General features: G+C 40.6%; 2 protein-coding genes across 2 annotated transcripts; both read right to left on the bottom strand.

The window, feature by feature from the left end:
• Positions 1-8,478: 8,478 nt before the first annotated feature.
• Positions 8,479-14,769, bottom strand: LOC120427248 (uncharacterized protein K02A2.6-like). Its single transcript, XM_039592104.1, has 2 exons — positions 10,762-14,769; positions 8,479-8,616 (listed from the first exon to the last, which is right to left on the bottom strand). The coding sequence occupies exons 1-2, from the start codon at positions 14,767-14,769 to the stop codon at positions 8,479-8,481; spliced, it is 4,146 nt and encodes a 1,381-aa protein (XP_039448038.1).
• Positions 14,770-15,961: 1,192 nt separating this feature from the next.
• On the bottom strand, positions 15,962-23,924 carry LOC120427247 (transforming acidic coiled-coil-containing protein 2). Its single transcript, XM_039592102.2, has 3 exons — positions 23,723-23,924; positions 19,904-20,068; positions 15,962-17,661 (listed from the first exon to the last, which is right to left on the bottom strand). The coding sequence occupies exons 2-3, from the start codon at positions 20,054-20,056 to the stop codon at positions 16,078-16,080; spliced, it is 1,737 nt and encodes a 578-aa protein (XP_039448036.1). The 5' UTR covers positions 20,057-20,068; positions 23,723-23,924; the 3' UTR covers positions 15,962-16,077.
• Between the last annotated feature and the right edge of the window lie 1,073 nt (positions 23,925-24,997).

Genomic DNA, 24,997 nt, shown 5'->3' with positions numbered 1-24,997 from the left:
TCCTTTTTCGTGGATGTGCAATGTACACCTACAACTTTAGGATGTCCTAACGCTTTTCTCTCTCTCTCTCTTTGCTCCGGGTATGTTTGGGCAGGGTGGAAACTCGCTTGTTTGGAATTTTATTGAGGAGCATTTTCCTGGGAGTTTTCCAGGGAAAAAGTTATGCTTAAAATATAGATATTTTTAACGGTCCAATAAGCTGTTGGATTTCCTATGTTTCTAGAATTTTATCAAATAAAACTTTAGAAATATTGTTTTCTTTTAATTTTAGGACAATAACAAAATTATTCAATTCAAATTCAGCCTTCATTTTCTAATGCCAATATCTCAGCAAAAAAACGGTCCAATTTTCAATGTCATAAACTGGAACATTTTTGAAATTTTATGATCTTGTCTAAAACAATATTTTGAAAGTGTTACTGAAATGTTAGTCTTGATTCCAACATTTTCAAAATATTTTTTTCGAATAGATCAGAAAATATTACAAATGTTTCGCGTATCGCGCGGATCTGGCGCGGATTTCACGCAGATAGAAATGTTGATAAAAAAAAATAAAAAAGTTGAAAAATTTAAATTACAGGCCACGGTTTCAACATTTGAATGAAAAAAGTGTTTTAAAATGCATTACACATCTGTCCAGTTGTTTTGCAATCATAAACATAAACTTTGAAAAATATTTGCACCGGCCTTATTTTAGAAAAAAAAAATGTTGCAGGTTTGACTTGTTTTTTGTGACTTAGCCAATGGTTTTATGAATGCTTTTTTTTCTGTGGTCAAGTTTGGCAGTGTTTTTCACAATCATTTCCTTTATTTTATAACAAAAAATGCCTTTGCGCATTTTAATTACAATTTAAATGATAATGATGATATTATTTTATAGTAGAAAATGTGAAAAAACAAGCAAAAAATTTAAAAATACATAAAATAAACAAGATAAATGCAAATTGAAAATAAAAAGCTATGAACAAACTATAACATGAAACAAGAGAAGTTAAGTTTTACGAAAAAAAAAGTTGTTAGAAAAATACCTCCTGACCATGAAAAAATAAATAAAAAAAAATCGAAAGAAAATTGTGCGGTAGAGAGTTAAACTTAACTTAAAAACACAAAAATTCAAAAGTTTAAATGTTCCAAAATTCTTGAATTAAATTTTTAACTTCTAATATTCTTAAATTCTTGAATTCTGCCTTTGGAGCCTTTAAACATTAAATGAGTTTGATTTTTCTTTTATGAAATACCAGCAGAAGTTTTTTTTTGGAAAAAAAATCTTGAATGTTTGTCTAGATTTTTTTATATGGCGCGGATTTTTTTTTGACTTTCCCGTAACAACCCTGAACATTGAAAATTGGACCGTTTGTTGCTGAGATATTGGCATTATGGCAATGGAATACCCGATTCGAGTGGTTGTTTGACAGTTCGCTCCATAAGAAATACATTGCTCACTACCAATCGCGTCGGGTACTTCATTGGCTCATGGCACTATCTTTCAAAATCTAAAAACTGCAAATTTTTAGTTTAATTCAAGCTTTATGTGGCCACATCTCGAAAACGGTGCACTTTATTAAAATTCTTGTTCAGTACTTTTCGATTATGAATTCGATTTTACATTCAAAACTCAGTTGCAAAGTAACCGCCGACCTTACAAGTCGCATTCTCAACGCCAGTCCGCAGTTTGTGTGCGCGTCGCCGCTTTTTTTAAAATGTGCACCGTAGACAAAAACAGTGTGGTTCTGGATTTTTGTCAACTCCAAAACCAACCAAGCCCAAAGCTTGTAAAAAAATTTCTCGCAGACCTTCAAGTAAACCAAGAAAACTTGCGAGCATTGCAATTATGCAATAGAAGAAAAATAGCCGTGTTGCAGTTCGCCGACTCAGCAATGGCCTCGTCCATCATCGACAAACCTCTGGTATATCAGGGTTGCAAAATCCCGATTTACCTGGACAACAACGCTACGGAAGTTCGTGTGCTTGACCTACCTCTAGGCATAAGCAATGATGACGTAGCCAAAGTGATGAGTAAATACGGCGAAATTTTAACCATCACCAACGACCGCTGGATTAACTTCTTCCCAGGGATCCCAAATGGAGTTCGGACCTTGCGGATGTTGCTGAAACAGCCAACGCCGAAATCAATCACTGTAAACAACGCTGCTGCAGCAGTGACGATTATAGGCAAAAAATCACTTTGCAAACTCAAAGCAAAGAACAAAAAATGTGGGGATTCGAGCAAAAAGGTGAACCAAAAAAGCAGTAAACCACCGACTGAACCTGAGCCAAGCAGCAGCAGCAGAAAAAGCAACAACAGTAAACCAGACCAAAATGCAATGGAAACAAGTGAAATTGCCGAAGAATCTAACGATGGATTCGAGACCGTGCTTTCTAAGCACACTCGCAAATCCCGGAAGCGCTTGCAAGCATATTTGGACGCGGATTACGACTTAAGAACAAAACGAAGAGAGATTGCTGAAGAAGAAACAACAGATGAAGAAGACGAAGATGCCATACAAGCAAAATATTATTACAATAAGTGTTATGAGTTAACGGTTAAATCCTCGAAGGAAGAGGACGAAGAAAAAAGCAAAGAACTTGATAATTTTAGATCCAAATTTGCCCGTAAATATTTGAAACTAAGACAGAAATCGTTAGAAAAAAGGCATGGTATCAATTATTGAAATATAGCCAGACAAGTGATCAAAAACTTTGTAAACTTTCCTCTTCTACTATCCACCTTAAAGAGACGAATGCACAATGGTGTAAAATCTCTATAATAAATAAAAAAAAAAAAAAAAAAAAAAAAAACATTCAAAACTGCAGTCAACATTCTTTTTCTAAAACTTCCAGTGCTCCTAATCCTTATTCCTTCCCTGGTGAATGGTGGAGATGGGAGAGGCGGTCGGCAATGCATGGCTTTCATGGTGCTGCTTGTCCTGTTCGGGTAGAATTGATTTTAATTATTTTTAATACTTTTCTAAGCAACTTGGGCTGGACAATCATAACATAAACATGACGAAATCCAGTCAGCAACCCGCTAAGTAAATTTACTTCCAAAAGACATAAAATTTTTCCTAAAAAAACGTTGTTTTTCCAAAAAAAACCTAACTCAGTGGCAACATTTTGGCTAGAAACATATCAAAATAATAAAAAAAAATCCGAAGGCTTTGGGAAATTCCAGTTGGCATAATCGAATCACGCGAAACATTTTTTTCTTTTTTTCTTATTATGGATTGTCGAGCTTAGGGATCGTGCATAAACCACGTGACCTTCAAATTTGAAATTTTTAAACTTAAAAAATTAAATCAGAAATTGAAAAAAAAAACAAAACAAATACACAACATATTAAAATAATAATTTGAAAACATGAAAAATTTAAAAAAATAAAAAAAATCAGAAATTAAGCATTAAAAATGAAAAAACAACAATTTTGGAAAGTTTAGGACATCAAAAATTAAATTATTTAATAACGCTATAAATAAAAAAATCTATGAAATTACAATTAAAAAAAATTAAAATTCGAAAATTACGGAATTTGTTAAATCTTGAATTTTTGAAAAATAAAGATTGCAAGACCACTGAACTGGGGTAAAATGCATTTTTAACACTTTTTTCATTGAAATGTTGAGACTATGGCTTGATATTTCAATTTTTATTATTTTTTTTATTTTTTCTTAAGACTGATACAAATTTTATTTAAAGTTTTTTTATTTAAAAACTCAGGGAAGGCAAAAAAAATTTCTCCAATCATTCTTATTTTTAATGGAAATTTAAGTGCAATCAGTTTTAAATGCATTCCCTTGCGTTTAGAATCATATTTCAAAGTGTACGTCTTTTTAAGTAATCTGGTGTCTTTTACTCTTGGGTCAATGACTGTCAATGATGGTTCTGTTTTCAGGGTCCAGAAATAGAAAATTGAATTGAAAAAATAATCTCTACCTAGGGGAACTATACCCTATCAGCACCTTGATCACAGACAAACAGACATGAAAGCTAGAACATTTTTTTGTCCAAAAAGTGGGACCAGTTTGAATTTGAATTTTGTTTGCCAGCTAACGACATCTATCTACGATTCCTAGAATCGCTGTCTCCCCAATGACAGCAGGACATGTGTATGTATGTATGAGTATATGTTGACAGATAACCAAAACATCAAAGGCAATCATAAACAAAACGAAAATGCATAAGGGCAGAAAAAATGGTTAGCTCCGTTTCGACGGAAGTTCCCCATATTGCTGTTAAGACGCCCAACGGAAAATCGCGGCTGCTAGGTCAGTTTGTTCCTTTCGTCAATGGCCAAGTAAACTCCCACAATGAAAGCATGTGCCGTGCCGCGGACAACACCGGATCGGATCGATCATAACGAAGAAAATGCACTAGGTTCCGCTGAGTGAGCGGAGTCGCGAGGTGGTTCCGTGCGGTCGTGCCTGTTTCTCCGGTGGATTGGGCTGCGCTTGTTTGTGCGGAGTGATTGTTTACATGGGCAGACGGTTCCATCGGCGCAGTCTCCTCAGCAACCAGCGCACAGCCTCGAACTCCCCGGCTCCCGTTGTCACAGTCATACTGACGAGGTGGGAGAGCGGCCAACGACTTGCACGCATTGTGTCTACCGCGATGCCCTAGAAAACCCTAGCAGCTAGGATATTCCGTTGGGACTCATCCTAGGACAGGCATCATAGGTGCGGAGGGGTCCTCCACCTAGCCAAAACCAACATGGCAACAAACGCGGCAAAAAGAACGCTGTGCAGCTGGTTTCAAGCTCTCCTCCTGCACCGGCCACAAAGAAACTGCACCGATGAAACCGCCCGCCCAGACAAACAATCACTCTGCACAAACAAGCGCAGCCCAATCCACCGGAGAAACAGGCACGACCGCACGGAACCACCTCGCGACTCCGCTCACTCAGCGGAACCTAGTGCATGGTCTTCGTTGTGATCGAACCCACGAGAAGTCCCAGAAAAACGACTTCGATCCGAAGATTTTCGAAAAAAAAATTACGGTGAATAACCTCATGCGCTGTCGCCTTGTCGGCAACCAAACAAAATAAAAATGAAAACTCAAAGCTGTCATTTGGAAGAACGGTCGCTGAGCACAAAGGCGCCCCTGGTGTTGAATCCGGAAAGCAATTACCATGCTTTTCGATTTTTTTCAAAAATGACCGTTACAGTTTTGGGACAAGTTAGTGACCTCGACTTTCATGTCTGTTTGTCTGTGCCTTGATCATGAATTACAGCTTTCATAAAGTGTTTTTGACTGTTCCAAAGTAATAAATAGCTCAAATAAAATTAAGCAAGCAACTCTCCATTGTTGATACATCTGAAAATGTTGATTTAATAGCGGAAAACGGCAAAAGTGATGAGAATTGGTCGAACGGCTTAGAGTGATTAAAATGGGTATATTTCCCCTATATCGTCACTGTCGCGTTGGGCCAAATTGACTTAAGAACGCCATTTTGTGCAGCTCACAATGCTTCACCTTTTGACCTTCACAGATCCCCAAAATTCGATTTCAATCCTGAGATATTCAATAAAAACTTTAAGGGTGCACAGCAACGAAGGAAGTTGTTGTCTTCTTATACCAAAATAGTCAAACTTACGGACCCAATCCTGCAATATTGGGAATGTAAAATTAATCAAACTTTGTTGTAAATTACTTTGTGGAACGTATTTTAGGGGATGAATAAAAAAATATTTCGATAGTACCCGTAGTTTTGAAGATACTAAAATGTCTGTTACAAAAATCTGGGTGCAAAAGTTCTGGTTGATGTGCACCGTTAAAAGCTTCGTGCATTTTGGTCATTTTTCATATGAAAGAAGTTTCAATCTTGTCTTGCTATTATGACACACCCTGAGGACTCCAGTAAAAGTACACACTACAAGTTATCGTATCCAATAAAGCAACAAATTACAAATTACTCCAGCAACCAAATTCAACCAAACTTCAGGACAATGCAAAGAATGGCCAACCAAACAAAATGTGTTTGTTATTGTTTACATTGCGTGCTCTTGTTTATTCAAGGTATAAATATTAAAGCGCGTTTTTAACGGAACCTCAAAAAGCGACGTGCGCAAGTTAAGGAGCTATTACACTACGGCAAACAAACAAACAAACTCGCATTGTTTGACAGTTTGCCTGCTTTGTTTGTTTGCCTGGATTTGTTTGTACAAACGTCAACCTGCATACATTTTGCCTTGTTTGCGAGTTTGCAAGTTTGGCAAACTGTCAAACACAAAAAAAGTGCAAGTTTGTTTGTTTGTTTGCGATAGTGTAATAGCTCCTTTAGCACGACTGCGTCGATATGTAAAATGCTTCTACAAGCGGTATACGCACTTCGGAAGGAACCGGGCCAGGAAAAAAATCAAATGGGCAGCTGCGGCAGCGAAAGCAAACCAGAGAGGGAGTAGAAAAGCCTCAAGAAAACGTTCCCGCTCCTTTGTTCTGCTGTTCGTAAAGCCATTTCTTGACCCCTTTCCTTGGGAGGTGCGTATTGGCCCACAAACAACACATAGAAAACCATTTTTAGATTGATTGATAAAACAAACATGGCCACCGAATGGCCGATCGGGAAGAATGCCTTTATTTTACAGGCAATCAGCCATTCAAATTTGACAAAAATGGGGTCGCAGAACTCGAGTTTTATGTTAGTAAGAAAACAAAAAAAAATATAAAAAATAAGAAAAAACTTTTTTTTGTTCGTGATTCGATTATCCGAAGTCCCATACAAAACTTCGGATAAACAAGTCTGGACTGTAGTTCTTTTATTCGTTTGGGTCGCATCATCATCTTCTATGATATGATAAATCCTGACCAAATATTCCATCCTACTAACACATTTTCAGGTTCCTGGAGCTTGTGGAGTGTAATACGGCGTAAAGCAGCTATCCTCGTAGCAACCTGCGCTTACTAACATTCCTGTCCCTTAAACTCGACATGGCGGGTGCCGTTGGTGGCCAATGACTGTTACCTATTCGCAACTGGTCTAGTTTTAGCAATCATGGTGTTTTATCTTTTCAGCATGCTGTTGATAAGGGAAACGACACTAGACCGTCGAGGCCATTAGGTATAACTTGAACTTGATCAGTAGTGCTCTCATAGGATATATTATGGTCCTGTTCAGCAACGGAGGAGCAAACATGGTTGGTTTCTCAAGCTCATGTCTGTAGTTGTATTATTCTAATAAATAAATCCAAAGATTTGGTTCAGTCACCCTGGTCTATCTTTTCCCGGTGGAAAAATGAGAAAGAAAATGAGAAAAGAGTCCACCACACACAAGTGCGCTCGGAGCATCTCCTTACGGATTTTTCCTTACAACAAATCCTGGACTCGGGCCCACACAACCACCAACTTGCTGGGGCAAGATGAATTTGGATGCGCGCGTGCGAGTTTTTCCGCGCGGGAGAGAACAGGTACCTGTTTTTTTGCCTCCCACACAGGAACTCGTTCGTGTGGGTGAGCATAACGGGAAACACAAACACCAACGCAACGCGGGAGATGAAAGGTGAAAAAGGGGTAGAGAAAAAGTGAGAGTGAAAAACGCGCAAAGCTTTTTTCTCGGAAGCTTTCTTGAGACGGGGGTAGAAAAGCTTTCGAGTAGGGGATGGCGCACGCATACAACGACAGTGAAAGATTGTGTAGAGATTTATGGGTAGAAATTGTTCTTTGATGAAATTTCACAGTAATAAAACGACATTTTGATTGGTTTAAAAATCCATTTATTTACTACTAGAAATTTTGCAATTACCGACAAAAAATTCAAAGGGGCACTTTCACCGTGTTTTCAGTTGTGTGGACAAGGGGCGCAATTTGGGGGAAGTGGGGGGAGGGGGTAGAACGTTATCAAAAATGATTAAGTGCATCTCTGTAAAATATTTGCCCCTTTCGCCCGACACAACCAACTGACGCGGAACTTTAGTTGTAGATTATGTGAGATGGTGTTTTACAGGTTAATATGAAATTAGGCTTAAAAAGGTACACTTCTGGTTGCGTTATTCGACTTTGACCATCATTTCACGGTTCAAAGTAGGATGATTGTTGGCGATTATGTTTATTTTTGCATCCGCACACAAAGAGTTCCTCGCTTCTTAACCACTAGTTTAAATGCCATACATTGAGCGAAAAACGCCGTTTGCTTTTATGCTTTTTTATTTATTTATTGAACCAATTTATTTTCATATTTTTACTTGCTGTCTTTTGAATGTTATCCAACGTCTAGTAAGATTGAAGTTTTAAAACAGATAGTTAGGATTACACAAAGAGAAAAGAAAAAAAAATAGTATTAGCTAGCTACAAATGCGTCCAGTTGAAACCAGAAGAAGTTTTGCTTGTTGTGTAGTTAAGGGTTGTTGCTTGCGTCTTTGCCTCTGTATGGGATGTACTTGAACTTGTTTTTTTTTTTTACTTTGCTTACTATAAAACAATAAGCAACGCTTGGGTGTTGTTGTCCTCCACATGCGGGGAACTCCTCCACTCGCCGCCTCCTCCACCATCTTATGCCTTCTTCGGGCGTCCTCGGCCACGTCCGGGAACGGAGGGCTTCTTGGGCTTGGCGCCGCCAACCTTCTTTGGCCGTCCGCGGCCACGCTTCGCACCATCGGCCAGCTTCTTGGCTCCGGCTTCCTCGGTTTTCTGGAAAGAAGAGAGGAAAAAGGGAGGGAAATTAGCTTTTTGTACTAAACTACACTAAATCACTCTCATAAGAGAGCTGATTTTTCTGATATTTTCAACGGTTAAGTTTTTTAATGCGACTTAGAGAAAATGCCTTAAACTTCACCTTTTACTCTTGCAGCCCCCAAAAGGGTTCAAAAAGTTGGGAATGTCATCTAAAACAAGCTTATCTCGGCAGATTTCTAACCGATTCTAGTTGCATTTGATTCGAAAGGGTCCCAAGAATAGAGGAGAAAAGCAACTCGCGACAAAATTTTGAGGCTAGGAATTTTGACAGGTATGATTTTCATAAAGTATTCGCCTCCTTTTCTCTCCCACAGAAAACTGGGGACAATGTAGCTGTCAAACTAGGCCAAACTGTTAGAGTCACTCACAAAATGAACTTTGAGTGATTTGAGTTCATTTCTGACGTCACGATTTTCTCCTCTATTGTGACGTCAGAAATGAACTCAAATCACTCAAAGTTCATTTTGTCAGTGAATTTAACAGTTTGGCCTAGTTTGACAGCTACTTTGTCCCTACTTTTTCAGTGGGAGAGAAAAGGAGGCGAATTCTTTATGAAAATCATACCTGTCAAAATTTCTAGCCTCAAAATTTTGTCGCGAGTTGCTTTTCTCCTCTATAATCTCCAATAAGGTAAGTCCACAATAGATGTATGTACCCAAAGCTACTGTGAACATTCTCGCGATTCTACAGGATCAAATGAGTGAAAGAAAAATCTATCATTTGATGATTCCTGCACCAAAATATCAGAAGATATAGCGACCGTCACTATAGCTAGTGAGTTCTCTTCTCTTATTTTATTTTCCTATCTTTCCGAAAACAATATTTTCAAAAAAAATAAATCAAGACCTACACTCCAAAAGGGCGTTACAGTCCAGACTCGATTATCCGATGTTTCGATTATCCGAAGGTTTGTATGGGACTTCGGATAATCGAATCACGAACAAAAAAAATGTTTTTCGTATTTTTTTCTTTTTCTTGTTTTTAACATAAAATTTGAGTTCTACGACCCCATTTTAGTAAAATTTGGGTTGTTGATTGCCTTTTAAAAAATAAAATGCATTTTTTCAATATTGCATCACCGCCATTTTGGCCGCCATCTTCGATTTAAAAATTCTAAATAATTTTAGCGTAGTTTAGGGGTTATACCTATGCTCAACAATCAAAAATTAGACAACGAAATTTTTTTTTTTCTTGTTTCGATTATCCGAAGTTTCGATTATCCGAAGTGAAATATTCCCAAGGCCTTCGGATAATCGAGTCTCGACTGTATATTGAAAAAAAGGTTTTAGCGACAAAAATAAAATCAAAAAAACTTTTTTTACCGTGTATATTTTTTTATTTCAGTGTAGTCCTTATCCAAACCTACAACTTTGCCGAAGACACCAAATCGATCAAAAAATTCCTTCAAAAGATATTTTTTTGAATAGTGTCCATCCATGCCCTACTACAGTGAGTCAAATATTTGTCCGTACCCCCCCGTACGGAAATTTTTTGTGATGTAAAAGTACAGTCCAGACTCGATTATCCGAAGGCCTTGGCGAAATTTCACTTCGGATAATCGAATCAAAAAAAAAATAGTTTTCGCTGTCTTATTTTTGATTGTTGAGCTTAAGTATGACCCCTAAACTACTTTAAAATGATTTGAAAATTGTAAGTCCAAGATGGCAGCCAAAATGGCGGTGATGAAATATAGAAAAAATACATTTTCTAATTTAATAGTGTAATAAACGTCTGCACAGTTTAGGGTCCGAATACAGAATGAGCTTTTATTGTTTGGCTTCCGATACAACGCTTTAACTCACAAGGTGTACATCGATGGGTTATGTGCTAGTGTTAGTATGTTGATGCTACTCTCTACGTCACACCCCCACACTAAGCATGTTGGTTTTCGCTAAGCTCTCCGTTTGGTCCGTTGCTGTTAGGTTTGTGTTCCGATTTCTCACAGGCTGAATTCTGCAAAGGTAGGAACATTCTTAGGAGCTGATCGTACTTGCTGCGTTTAAGCCTTTTAGAGGTTTTCCTAGCATACGGATCCGGAAAGACTTCTTTCACCTTACGCTTCTTTCCCTGAACCGACCATCCTGTGTCAAAACCCCGAACCTCCTCCTCATCGACCATGTCTCCTAACTCTTGAGTCTCCTGTGGTCCTACCGGCGACTCCGCCCCCTCGCGTGACTCAGGTTGTACTGCCGCCGGCTGTGTCGAAGCTTTCGTCTCACTACCCAAGACAATTTTAGCAGAATAGTTCCCTGAAAGTAGCGAGCTGGAAGGACGACTTGGAACACTACTAGCACCACCGCTCTTGGGCAACATCCGCGCACCCGCTTTTGCCACCGACGTGTCAGGCACCATCTGATCGAGGTGACGCTTAATTCGACGCCTTGAACTGCTTAAAGTGACCAGATAATTGCGCTTTCCCAGTACCTGATCGACGACAGCTTTCTCCCACTTGGTGTGGTTCGGATCGGAGTAATCTCTCACCAACACTTTCTCTCCCGGGCAGAATTCATGGATCCGCGAACCTTTGAACTGCCGTTGCTGCTTTCTTTGGGCTGTGGTCAAGTTCTCCTTCAGTACGTCCAGTTTGGGCACCTCTGGCTTGGTCGATTGGGGCAGCATACGATCGAATTTTGTCACCATTTCTCGTCCCAACAAAGCAACCGCTGGCGACAATTTCGACGAACAGTGCGTTGACTTGCGGTAGGCCATCAGAAAATTGTTCAAGACTTCGCTGGAGCGGCGTCCCAATCCGTCGTTGCAGGCTTTCTTCAACGCAGACTTGAACGTCTTTACAAAATTTTCTGCCGCCCCGTTGGAGGCGGGGTGTCCCGGTGCGGTTAAGTTGTGCTTGATTCCGTTTGCTTCCACGAAGGATTTAAACTCCTTTGCCGTGAACTGCGTCCCATTGTCCGAGACAATTTCATCCACCAAACCAAATCGCGCCATACATTCCATCAGCCTCTCGATGGTAAACGTCGCCGTGATCGTTCTGGTCGGAAATACTTCCGGCCATTTAGTAAGAGCGTCGATTACTATCAGGTACCACACACCTTGGATCGGGCCAGCATAATCCACGTGAATTCTCGACCAGGGACGAACCGGAACCTCCCAGGGTATCAACTCTGCTAACGGCGGCGACGGTTGCTCCGAAAGACACGCGCTACAACCCCGTATGTGACTCTCGATCGCCTCGTCCAATCCTGGCCACCAGAAGTAACCCCTCGCGACACTTTTAGATTTGTTCACCCCTAGATGAGCAGTGTGCAGTTCCTCAAGAACCACCTGTCTCAACGATGCTGGAACAACAACTCGGAATCCTCTCATCACGATGCCGTTTTCCACTGCCAGTTCTTCGTAGATTCGAGCGAAGGCTTGGAACTCGTCGTTCTGCAGCCCCTGCTTCTTGCCCAGAAGAACCTGTTGTCTCACAAAGGACAGAACTTTATCGCCTTCAGTAGCTGCTCTCAACGCGTCGGTATCCAATGACAGTTTGCTCCCAGAAGTGATGAAGTTCAAATACGTTCCATCCTCCTTCCACAGCTCCCACGACTCGACTGGACAACGGGATGGATAGTCAGCTACATTCTCTTCCGACGAAATGTGGTCCATCTTGTACTGGAATCCCGATATGAAGTTCGCCCACCTCTGCATCCGCCCAGCTGCCATCACTGGTACCCCCTTCTGAGGGCCAAAAATCGCGACCAACGGTTTGTGGTCTGTCTTGATGGTGACCTTGTTCCCAGCCAGGTAGAAATAATACTTGTTTAATCCAAACACGATGGCCAGACCTTCCTTCTGCAGGACACTGTAACCTTTCTCACTCGGGCTGAGCGTTCTACTCGCGAATGCAATCGGTCGATCCTCGTTGTGCTCTCTGTGCGCCAAGACCGCTGACACTCCCACATTTGACGCATCGCAAATCAACACAATCTCCTTCTTCGGGTCGAAATGTGACAGGGAAACATCTTTACAAACCTCCTGTTTAGCTCGCTCGAACGCCGCCTGACAGCTCTGGGACCAAACGAATTTGCTCCCCTTTTTCAGCAGCTCGTACAACGGGGACATAATCGTGGACAAATCTTTGATAAACCTCCCGTAGTAGTTCATCATTCCCGCAAATGCACGAACCTCTGAGACGTTCTCAGGAGCTTTCGCCGCCACGATCGCTTTCAGTCGGTCTTGCGTCTTCGTTACTCCGTTCTCGGTGATCTCAAAGCCCAGATAGCTGACCTTCTTCTTGAAGAATGTGCACTTATCCTTGCGCAACGTTAATCCCGATCTGTGCAAAATCTCCAAGACTCTCTCCAAGGTGGCCAGGTGCTCCTCATCGTTCCTGCCTGTTATTAGAACATCATCGATGAACGTAATCACAAAAGGCTCGTTCGCAAACAACTTCTCCATTTCTCTCTGAACGATCCCTGACGACGTTTTGATGCCAAATGGAAGCCGATTCATGAGAAAGACACCTTTATGGGTTGATAGCGCACACACTCTTCGGGACTCTTCGGTCAGAACAAACTGGTTGTAGGCACGACTCAGGTCCAACTTCGAAAACAGCTTTCCTCCATTCAGCTTCGCCATAACCTCCTCTATCCTTGGTAACGGGTGACGCACTTCCTTCACATACTTGTTCACGGTAATCTTGTAGTCGCCACAAAGGCGGATGGATTTGCCATCGTCCTTCAACACTGGCACCACCGGGGTTCCCCAATCGGACGAGTCGCACTTGGTCAACACCCCCATCTCCACTGCGGTGTTCAACTCCTTCTCGACTGCTTCCTCAAAGCTGAACGGAACTGGTCTTGGTTTACAAAACACCGGCTTCGCTTCGTCCTCCAGCGTAATGTCCACTTCCATCCCCTTGTAGCTTCCAAGCTTCCCGGAAAACAGATCATCATAGCGCTTCAACAGTCCTTCTAGTTTATCATTCACACTTGACACACTCATGACGTTCATCGGTAGAATCTGTAGTCCAAACGCTTTGATGAAGTTGCGCCCCAGTAGGGGAGGGCCACCTTTTTCCACAATCGCAAACACCACCCTTTTCGTCACACCATTAAACACCAGCTCTGGTTCAACACACCCCAACACTTTTAAGCACTCCCCCGAATAACCCATCAAACTAAGCTTTGTACTCCTAACCTCCAATTGAGCCAACTTCGCACGACGAAAGCTTTCCGACACAGCCGAGATAGCCGCTCCCGAATCAATCTCCATAGCAAAAGTTTGTTTACCCACACTCACTACTGCCTTAAACGGCGCACTTTCAGACTTGGGGGAAATAATACTATACACTACAGGATCGGCCTTACTCAAAAAGTTGTGCTCCAGCTTAACGTCGTCCTCTTCCTCGCCGTAACCCTCCTCCTGGACCGGAGACGACGGCGTTCGCACCTCGACGAAGTGCTCCGTCTTCCGCAAGCACGCAGCCTCGATGTGCCCCTTCATTCTGCACCTGCGACATACCGCCTCCCGGAACCGACACTTCGATCTGACGTGCCCCGGCGCTCCGCAAGCGTAGCACTTCAGCTCTCCTCGTGGCTCCTTGTCCGCCCTGGGTCGCTGCGTCTTCTTCAACAGGTTGACAGGCTGCGCTTCTTTTTCTTCCTCGTCGTACTTCAACGCCAACGCCAGAGCTTTTTCCAGGGTCACTTTCTCGTCCTCCTCACACACCCGATCAAAAGCTTTTCCAGTCAAACCACAGATGAACTTATTTGTGAGGTTATGTGCCAACTGATCTCCGAACTTGCAATTGGCCGACAAACGCTTGATCCGCGCCAACCACATCTTCACCGGTTCTGGCCCATTCTCGCCCCTTGTTGCCGTGAAGAAAATCCGTCTCTCCTTGTGTACTACCGTCGTCGGCGTGAAGTGGCAGCCCAGCAAAATGCACAGCTCGTCGTAGGTTTTCGTCGATGGCCGCGCCGGCGTACACAAGTCACGCAGCAGCTTGTAGGTCGGGACCTTCAAGCAGTTCACCAAAACCGGCACCTTGCCTTCGTCCGGAACCTTGGCCGACTTGAAGAACTCCTCCAATTGCTCCTTGAATAACTCCCATTCCTCCACTTCCTCCTCGAACATTCGAAACGACAACGCGTTCGCCGCCATTTTTCTCTTCGCTCTACTTGCTCCTCGTAGCCATTGTAATAAACGTCTGCACAGTTTAGGGTCCGAATACAGAATGAGCTTTTATTGTTTGGCTTCCGATACAACGCTTTAACTCACAAGGTGTACATCGATGGGTTATGTGCTAGTGTTAGTATGTTGATGCTACTCTCTACGTCACAAATAGGCAATTTAATTAACAATTCAAAATCCGGATTGGCCCGGAACCGGTTTAACCTCCAGAGGGAAATTTTATGGTGGTCAGATAGAGGACAAAAAACTACCTCTTGCAATTTGAAGCATCCAAACTCGTCCTTTACAGCCCGATTACGAGTTCCTAGTCTGAAAATTGAAATTTTCGCAAAAAAATATTTTCCAGAAAATTTCAAAATGTCCATAAAAATAGAAGTCTAATCAACTGATAACAATCTAAAAAGAAATTTTTCTGCATTGATGTGCATATTTAGCATGTTTGGGCTTGTTTAAAAATGTTAATTTTTATGAAATATCGCAAAAAATATTTTTTTTGTCCATTCTTAGATATTTTGGAATCTAATGATGGCAAAAAAAAAAATTGGACAGGTGTATAATGCATTTTAAAATACCTTTTTCATTAAAATGTTGAAACCATGGCTCGTAATTTAAATTTTTATACTTTTTTATTTTTTTGAAAAATTGAAAAAAAGAAATAAAAAAAAACTTTTAAAAAGTAGTTAGTTTGATGTTTTGATGACGTTATTTTTTTTTTTGTTATTTTCAAATTTCCAGATGTGTTTAAAAAAAAAAGAACTGGCATTCTCAGCATGGTAACAAAGGTTCGAAGAAGCATGCATCGACCAAATGAGTCATGCAGTTTTGCACCCCTTTCCCTTGCATGCCATGAACCCTCCATATGCTGCAACATTAACAAACAGCCTTAATTTCCCCGTTGTTTATCACTTGCTGCAACATGAGTGCAATTATGAGGGTAGATTGAAATTGGCAAACTTTGCCAACGAAACGAAAAAAAAATAAAAATAACAAAAAGTGCATTGATTTATTCCAACAACAAAACAACACAAAAAATCACATCATCGCACACTTAACACCGCATTCGTTCAAGGTCAGCACGATACCTCCTGCTCTCCACCTCCCTAAAAAGGACATTTTCGAAGCGTTCTCGTAATGACGCACACCATACAAAACTGCACACACACTGGGTTTTGAAAGAGTTTAACACGTGTATTAAGCTTCACTGCTGCTTCAATGTTTTATGGTACATTGTTTAATATGTTTTTTTGTTTAAATAAATTGTAATTATCTCGTAACTTCCTAGTTGGAGCCCCCGTTGATGAGCTCCTCGCAGATCTTGACCAGCTCCTCGTTCTCGCGCGCCTTCTGGCTCAGCTGCTCGTTGACCGAGGCGCGGTAGATTTCCTCCTTCTTGAGGAGGGCCTTCAGCTTGGTCACCTCCTGGGCATGGTTCCGGACGAGCTCGGACAGCTTGTTGTTGGCCGTCTCGAGCTGGGTCATGGCGTGGCCTTTCATGTTTTCGTAGCGCTTCTCCTGCATCCGGAGGCTCTCCTCGAAGCGGTTCCGCTCGTTGACCAGTTCCTCCTCGCGCTCCTTGTACTCGGCGGTGATGATTTTCATGCGCTCGTACTTGGCGTGCAGGTCGGAGAAGGTTTTCTCGAGCGATTCAAGATGCTGGGCGTTGATGTCGCTGTCGGTTTTGAGCGCCTCGCAGGTTTTCTCGTAGTTTTGGGTGGTTTGCTCCTTTTCGGCGATCAGTTCCGCGATGGCCCGCTCGTACGCCTCGACGACGCCGCTCATCTTGGAGATGGTTTTGTCCTTGTCGGTGATGCGCTTCAGCAGCTGCTCCTCGCGCTGTTCCGCCTCGGCCAGCTTCCGCTCCAGCTCTTCGATCTTGAGGGATTCGTTTTTGCTTTTTTTGTCCAGCTCGGGACCGACGCCACCGCCGCCGCCATTGAAATCCTGGTCCGTCTCGGCGAAGCTCATGTTTCGATCTGTCGTAATATTGTTGGCACCGCTGTCACCGTCACCACCACCATCTCCGCCGTAGTCCAGTATCATCGTATTGTCAACGCTCATTTTTTCGTCTTCTGCTTCTTCATCTGCGCAGTGCGGCTGCTGCTGCTGAGCTTTGTACTCCTCTCCGCCCTCGTCCATGGCGTTGACGATGTTCGCAGTCGAGCCCGTCGAGCTGCGATTGGAAGGCGTTGGCGAGACGGCAATAAACCCGCTGGCCTCGAGCGCCGTCAACAGTACGCCTTCGCCCACGTCCTGCTGCTCGTTCTGGTCGTCGTAGACGAGTTGTTGCGGTTGCTGTTGTGGCTGCTGCTGGTTGTGTTCTTCCTCGACTGCGGGAGCAGTTTGGACGAGCGGTTGACAGAGTTCTACGAGACCTCCGCCGCCACCGAGGCCGCCGAGTTCTTCCTGGGGTTCCTCTTCCTTGGTGGTGCTTAGTCGTGCCACGACCGGAGCTTTCAACAGCGGGTCGAACCGTAGCAGCAGTGAATCTCGCGGGACCTCGTCCGCCTGGCCAGAGCTGGGAGAGTTGTTGCCTTTCGACAGGAGGAAATCGAAATCGGACGCCGCAAACTGGAAGTTCTGCGACGGCTGGAACTCGCCGTCGTCGACGGGCTGTGGTGACTGGGGAAACTGGAACGGATCCGGAGGTTGCGCCACCGGGAATCCGGCCTCCAGTGGAATCGGTTGCTGCTGGAAGCACTCCACTGGTAACGGTGCCTTGAACTCAAACTGTTGGGGGTCAGGTTGGTCCTGTTGCTGCTGCTCGAAGCAATCCTCGTCGCTGACGACGATCTGAACCTCCGGAGTGGGCAATCCGACCTCCTCCTCCACCGCGTGCTGCTGAAGCTGCTGCTCCGACTGTTCCTGGTGTGTTTACAACGCCAGGAATTCCGAGGAGACCGAACGCAAGACGCGGGCGGGGAAGGGAGAATGGAAACGAAAATCAGAACACACTCTCTACTTTTTCTGGACTTTTGAGGTGTTAAACACGCACACACGGTCACGACTTCACGGGAATCTCGGAACGGAACGGCGCCTGGTTAACGCAAACAGCTGGCGGAGGATTTTCCCTTGGAAATCGAAAATGGCGATCCCCTTTAATTGGAGTAGTTTTATTGCCTCCTCCAGACAGACCTCACAGTAGGCTGCGCGCGAGGGGAGGGGGTGGTGGAATAGTTTTGCTGCGATGACAACGTCAACGGGGAGAGTTGTCACTGCTGGGTGGGTGATGAAAGAGGGAGGGGGGGGGGGGGGGGGGTTGGAATTTTTTATGGCAAACCGCCCCAGTGGAAAAAAGATGCCGCAGGAGTTCAACGTTTTACGCTGGAAAGGCTGGAGTGTTTGGGCGAGTGTGTTGGTGTGAGTGAGAAGCGTGTGGAAACGAAAAGTTCCAGCTTGAAAAAGCTTTTGTTGTTGTTACACACATGCGGGAGAAAGAGAGAGGGAGAGGGAAGTGTGAAGTTATGCTCAGATTGCTTTGGTATTGGTGCCAGTTTTCAAATTTTACTAGGGTGGTCCCTCAAATTGAGTTTGAAAATTTCCGTTACAATTTTTCTTAGCATTCTTTTCTAGCATCAAGAATTCTAGAGTTTTTTTTTTAAAGTTCCTATAAATTATTGTCTTTCATATTTCCAAACTCTAGAATTTTAATTAAAATATTTTTTTTAACTTATTTTATACAGATTTAACTAAATTTTCAACAGGAAATCGTATAATTTTAATTAAATCGTACTGACAGGAAATCGTACTGATTTTAATTATTTCAAATAAAATTTTCAAGTGAATTTAGAGCAAATTTTATAATCTATTTAATCAAATCCTAGCACAGCCAATCTTCCGAACAAGTAAATTCAGGGCAAATTTCAGTAGAAAACACATCTATTTTTTCTATAACATTGAAATAAAATTATTATAGTGTTGAGTTCTGGAGTTTTTTTAAAGGTCCTATAAGCTTTTCTTTCAAATGTTTATCGGACCTCTAGAACTCAAGAGTTCTAGACTCAGCTAAGCTGAGTTGGATTTCTAGTAAAATATTTGACATTTTTATATGAAAGAATAAATTCTATAAGATTAAAACCCCCAATTTTGGACTTAACATTTTATCTTCAGAAACCATTCCACAGAAACTCTTTCTGCATTCAATTTATTCGATTTTTGTATAAGAAACGACTTAAATTGAATTTTTTTATTTAAAGAATTAAATTTTTGTCTTAACATCTATTTATTAATTTTTGCTTAGTTCCAGGCTTTTAGAGTTTAATTCTATAGAATTTTCAAAAAAAGGCAGAATGCAGCAAAAATTAGATATTTTTCTATAATTTTTTTGACATTCTAAAAATAAAATTTATTTATATTACAAAATCGGGTTGAATGCCATTTTAAGCAATAATTTTCTAGGAAATGTTATTTTGGGGGAAAATCATGGCGACAAAAATATTTTTGTAATGTAAAACCGAGGGATTTTTAACCCAACAACAAACCTCTCAAAATGCCCTCGCCATTGTTTGCAACACACAGGCAATCGTTAGCAGATTAGGAAACACGAAACCCACAAGAACTGAGATGCTTTTATTTGGGGTTATTATCAATACGTTTCAGAGGGGGGGAAAGGATGCATGGGGGCGGAAATGGGTGCCGTTCTCCTCCGGAACTCCAGCAAGTCGTGACAGTGACCGTTTGCGGTTTAAACTATCTCTAGAGCAGTGTGTGTGTTCTGTTTCGAATCCTTCTCGGACGGCATCGGAGAGAATTTTCCTTACCGTTAGCGTTCAACAACCGAATCATCACTAATTTTGACAGTTTGACTTGTAATTCATTCGAATTGTTCTTTTTAGTTTGACAGAACACGATTAGCTCAATCGTCACTTACCTGCGTTCGTAAATTATGTTTAGTTAATTCAGCATTATGTAACATTTGACAAATTTAGAGGGAAGAAAAACTAAACGATTATTAGTTAGACAATGTTTTCGTTTCAACGCCATGCAAAAAAACAGGCAAAAATATTAAAAACTCAAAAATCAAGAAAACCAAAAAAAAGCCTTCACCGTCGAAACGAAACTGGAACACACGGTGAGTTTAAACAAAAAAAAATCAAAACACGCTTACCTCGTCAACCTCCTTCTTGCCGGCCTTCTTGGGGGTGGGCGTCTTGGCGGCTCCCTTCGCCGGTCGGCCTCGCTTTCCCTTGGGGGTCTTCACCTCGGGCTCGTCCTCCTGCTCCTCCTCCTCCGAAGTGATCTTGGACTCATCCTCAGACATGGTTGTGTGTTGCTGCGAGGAAGATAAAGGAGGGGGAAAACGCTCATGTTGAGATCCGTAAAAGAGTGAAATCATATTGTCTTGTTAACAAGTCGAAAGTTTTACTGTCCCTGTACGCATAAATGTTCCACACTTGTTTGTGTTGTTTCACTTTCTTCACTTTTGAGTTACAGTCCAGACTCGATTATCCGAAGCCTCGATTATCCGAAGGTTTGCATGGGACTTCGGATAATCAAATCACGAACAAAAACAAATTGTTTCCGTTTTTTTTTCTTACTTTAAACATCAAATTCGAGTTCTGCGACCCCATTTTAGTCAAATTTGAATGGTCGATTGCCTGTAAAATGAAAAAAATGCACTTTTTCAATATTTTATCAACGCCGTCTTGGCCGCCATCTTGGATTTACAAATTCTTAATCACTTTAGAACAGTTTAAGGGTCATACTAAAAAAATAAGACAACGAAAAAAAAACATTTTTCGTGATTCGATTATCCGAAGTGAAATTTTGCTAAGGCCTTCGGATAATCGAGTCTGGACTGTAATTCAAGTTAAAATTTTCAAAAGGGTCCTTCTGCATAGGAAATCCATGACTCATAGGTGGCGTTTTTCTCAGCTTGCTGTTTTTGCATATGGACCACTTATGCAAACATGGGCAGTATAAGCTATGAGATTCCACAGTAATAGTGTAAATCGAATTTTGTACAACTTCTGATATTTGTGTGTCTTTCTATCTTATTACGCTTTTGTCTGGCAAACCGAACAAATTTAGATCTGTTGTTTACTGAGCAATGGATAGACTAAATAGATTTACATTGAGGGTGCACACTCTACACAACATCAATTAATGTTGTAAACTTGAGCGTATGGCACGGTATGTCCACCCATCCTTACTCCTCTGTTGATTTTTTGAAATGTGATCCGTTCTCAGAATCCTTTTTGCATTAAACACAACGCAGTAGGGCTGGCCGCTTTAGTTTTTGTAATACATTTTCGGGAACTCTCGGATGTACTGCAATTGTAAATACAGTCCAGACTCGATTATCCGAAGGCCTTGGAAAAATTTCACTTCGGATAATCGAAACTTCGGATAATCGAATCACGAAAATATTTTTTTTTTCATTGCCTATTTTTTTATTGTCGAGTTTAAGTGTGACCCCTAAACTACGTTAAAGTGATTTAAAACTTTTAAATCCAAGATGGCGGCCAATATGGCGGTGTTGAAATATTGAAAAAAAAATGCATTTTATTATTTAATAGGCAATCAACTATTCATATTTGACTAAAATGGGGTTGCAGAACTCAAATTTGATGTTTAAAACAAGAAAAAGGAAAAAACGAAAAAAAAATTTGTTCGTGATTCGATTATTCGAAGTCCCATACAAACCTTCTGATAATCGAACTTCGGATAATCGAGGCTTCGGATAATCGAGTCTGGACTGTATTGACAAAAAAGTCCTTGGGCGTCATCTAACCGTTCGACTTTCCAGCATGATTTTATCGGACTTTAATCCAGATGCTCAAAAAAGCTCCAAATTGATTTGGCAATTATAAAAACAAGATGGTGGCCAAAATGGCGGTGATAAAATATTGAGAAAATGCATTAGGTACCGTAACATGCAAACAACCACTGAAGTGGGGTCGTAGAACTCGTTTTTTGCAAAAATACAAAGAGATATAATTGTTTGTCCATGATTCGATTATTAAGTTCTTAAGCAACCTTCGAATAATCGAGTCTGGACTGTCTAATTTTTAATGATTTTTTTTTTCCAAAGCTGATTTTTTTTTACCGATAATATAAGTGTAATTTATTATTCGGTTTCGAGGTTACGTTTTCAGATGATATTTATTTCAAATTTATATGATTTTAAAATGATGAATAAAATTTCTAAGCAACACAGCCATAAAATCTCGAGTTTTTTTTTATTAGGTCCTATAAACATATGAAAGACAATAGTTTATCGGTCCTTTTCAAAAAAAACTCTGGAAATGTGATTTTTTTTTCGGAAGAAGGATTGAAAGATAATTGCAAAACTGACTCAAAGCAGATTTGACTCAAACTGAATAGTCTTTTTTAACGACTAAAGTTTTAAATTTAATTACAATTCACTTGGGGACAGTGATTTCAGTTGATTACATACCGGTTTGGTTAAGTATTTGCGAAGATATTGACACTTCTAGAGCATGTGATAACGTTTTTAAATTTAGGTTAAAATTACATAATTTGAAGGAATTTTCGTCTAACTAATTTCATTTGAAAAGGCATGAATGTTCGCAGGAATGAAAATTAACACTAGCAATTTGTCATTTTAAAAACAAAACTTGTGCTTTAACTATTTGAATAATATAAAATTCTCGTTTATAGAGGATCAATTCAATAGTTTTTTTTTTTTTTTGAAAAAAGTTCTATAAATATATAACACACAATAGCTTATAGGACCATTGCAAAAAAAAACTCAAGAATTATAGCTATCAATAATAAATCATGAAATTATCAAACGCGTTTTCGACTGAAACAGATTGTATTTTTTTTCTCAGGCAAGCCGCATCATTTGAAGATTCCTCTAAAAAAGTAACTTTGCTGGTTTAAAACTACAAAGTTGATAAAAATAGATTGCTAAGTTAGTATAAATTTTAAAAAGAGTTAATTTTCTGTTGTTTATTAAGAAAAAAAAACAATGAATTGGATTTTCTTATATTTTTGAATAAGATAAACGCTTACGCTATGAACAAAAATGGCATCTCGCGCCAAAATCATAATTTCCAAGATGGCTACCGTTTGTTTACACGCTTTGAAAAAGCATCGCTTTCATTGTACAATCACGAAAGAGGACAAAACCAGGAATGCAGAATACGGTAAAATAAAATTAAATAAAATAGAATCTTTAAAAAAATCTGGATAATTTTAAATTCAGCATATTTTTAATTTATTTTTCGCTCAAATAACCACCCTACCGTAATGTTGGTTGTTTCAAGAAAGCTCACCTCAGTGTGCATGCGGCAAGCGAGAAGGGTCTTAACCTCGAAAGCTCTCTCACTCACACACACACTAACACTTTATGCCGGTTCGTGTGTGAATGACAGAGCAAGCCTACCCCGCAACAGCTTGGGCAGGAAATTTTGGCGGTTACAAAAATGTTTTTGAATCAAAATACGGGCCGCGCGCGCGATTCGATGCTTTTTATTTATTATTGGCTTATTTTTATCTTATCAAAAAAAGGGTGAAATTCTGTGATGATTCTTGTATTTCAAAGCGAAAGAGTGGCGAAATCAATCGATCATAAATTTGACGTAATGAGCAAGGCTTGCTGAAGCCATCATTAAATTTTAATTGAATTTTCCAAGATGCCGGCATTGCGACGCATAAAAAATATCTTGAAAAATATTTCCCTAATTTATGATTGTAAATTAACAAATTATTTCAACCCAAAAAACCGACGCGCAAAAAGTCCTTCACACAAAAAATACAAAAATAAATTTTCAAACGCGCGCCAAGCAGGCCACTTTCATCGCTGCAAGCCAAAGGCCGAAAAAGCGACGCCATTATATAAAAATGTGGTCCGGCTTTGGGCATTTTTCACGGCGCCGCCGAGCCACTTCCGGCCGCGCTAAAAATCCAACCCACCGCCCCGGAATCTACTCTAACCTTGCAAAAATATCGCACTTACCTTTTTGCCTTGAGAGCGTCACGAAAAATAAAACTTTTTCACCCTTGCGCGAGTTCAGCAGTAAAATTCACTAATTTTCCTCTTGGCTTGCTTTCTGTCGAAGGAGGGCAAACGCACGCACACAAACACGAGCGAGAGCTGCGGAGAACTTTTGTACTGGTTTGGTTGAAGGTTCGCGGTGGAATGAGGCAAGCGAAAGCCGAAGCGCGAGCGAAACAAGAAACAACAAGCGCCAAAATGATGCGGCTCGGGTGGTGGTGTGCGTGGCAACCGGGGCGCCGCGGACAGACGGTAAAGCAGAAGATGGCAGAATGTGACAGAACGATGGGTTTATGGTAACCGCCGCTGCCGCGCCAGAGGGTAGAAATTATGGCAAACATCAGAAATAACGGAAAGTTATTAAAGTACGGTATGCTGATCGGAAGGAACGCGGTCAAGAAATGTTGCGTGTTCTTTTCGTGACCCCCCCAAGAAAAGTTGACAGTTCGGTATGAGCGCGATTGACGGTGTGCGCGCTTGAGGTTCTTTCGAGGAAAAAATAAAAAGATTAAAAATATTCAAAAGTTAAAATTAAATAGATTAAAAATGTTTATTCAAAAACTTTTAACAACAATTATAAACAAAATTAAGAAATCAATAAATAAAAGCAAATTTAGAAATTCTTAAATTCTAAAACAAGAAAAACTGAAATTAAAAAAATATGTAATTATGAAATAAGGAAATCAAAAAACTATGTAATTATGAAATAAGGAAATTAAAAAATTAGGAAATTAGAAAACAAGGGAATTAGGAAATTTGGAAATTATGATATTAGCAAATAAGTAAAATACAGAAAATAAGAAAATTAGGAAATTATGAAACAAAGAAATTAAGAAATTAGAAAATTAATATGTAAGGAAATTAGGATGTTAGGAAGTTAGGAAATTAGGAAATAAAGAAAAAATTTAAAATTAGGAGACTAGGAAATTAGGAAGTTAGGAAATTAAATTAGGATATTAGGAAACTAGGAAATAAGGAAGTTAGGAAAATAGGAAGTTAGGAAATTGGGAAATTAGGATATCAGGAAACTAGGAAATTAGGAAGTTAAGAAATTAGGAAGATAGGAAGTTAGGAAATTAGGAAGTTAGGAAATTAGGAAATTAGGAAATTAGGAAGTTAGGAAATTAGAATATTAGGAAGTGTGGAAGTTAGGAAGTTAGGAAATTGGGAAATTAGGATATCAGCAAACTAAGAAATTAGAAAATTAAGAAGTTAGGAAGTTAGGAAATTAAGAAG

The sequence above is a fragment of the Culex pipiens genome, chromosome 1 (genome assembly GCF_016801865.2).
Source record: "Culex pipiens pallens isolate TS chromosome 1, TS_CPP_V2, whole genome shotgun sequence".
In the NCBI taxonomy this organism is placed as follows: Eukaryota; Metazoa; Arthropoda; class Insecta; order Diptera; family Culicidae; genus Culex; species Culex pipiens.
This window is presented reverse-complemented; position numbering and strand designations above follow the sequence as displayed.

What these genes read in the sequence shown, in the direction of transcription:
- LOC120427247 (XM_039592102.2), bottom strand. Translation starts at nt 20,056, where the DNA reads ATGTCTGAGGATGAGTCCAAGATCACTTCGGAGGAGGAGGAGCAGGAG. An exon ending in GCAAGAAGGAGGTTGACGAG is followed by an intron (nt 17,662 to 19,903) that starts GTAAGCGTGTTT and finishes TAAACACACCAG; the next exon opens with GAACAGTCGGAGCAGCAGCT.
- LOC120427248 (XM_039592104.1), bottom strand. Translation starts at nt 14,769, where the DNA reads ATGGCGGCGAACGCGTTGTCGTTTCGAATGTTCGAGGAGGAAGTGGAG. An exon ending in ACATGGTCGATGAGGAGGAG is followed by an intron (nt 8,617 to 10,761) that starts GTTCGGGGTTTT and finishes TCTTCTTTCCAG; the next exon opens with AAAACCGAGGAAGCCGGAGC.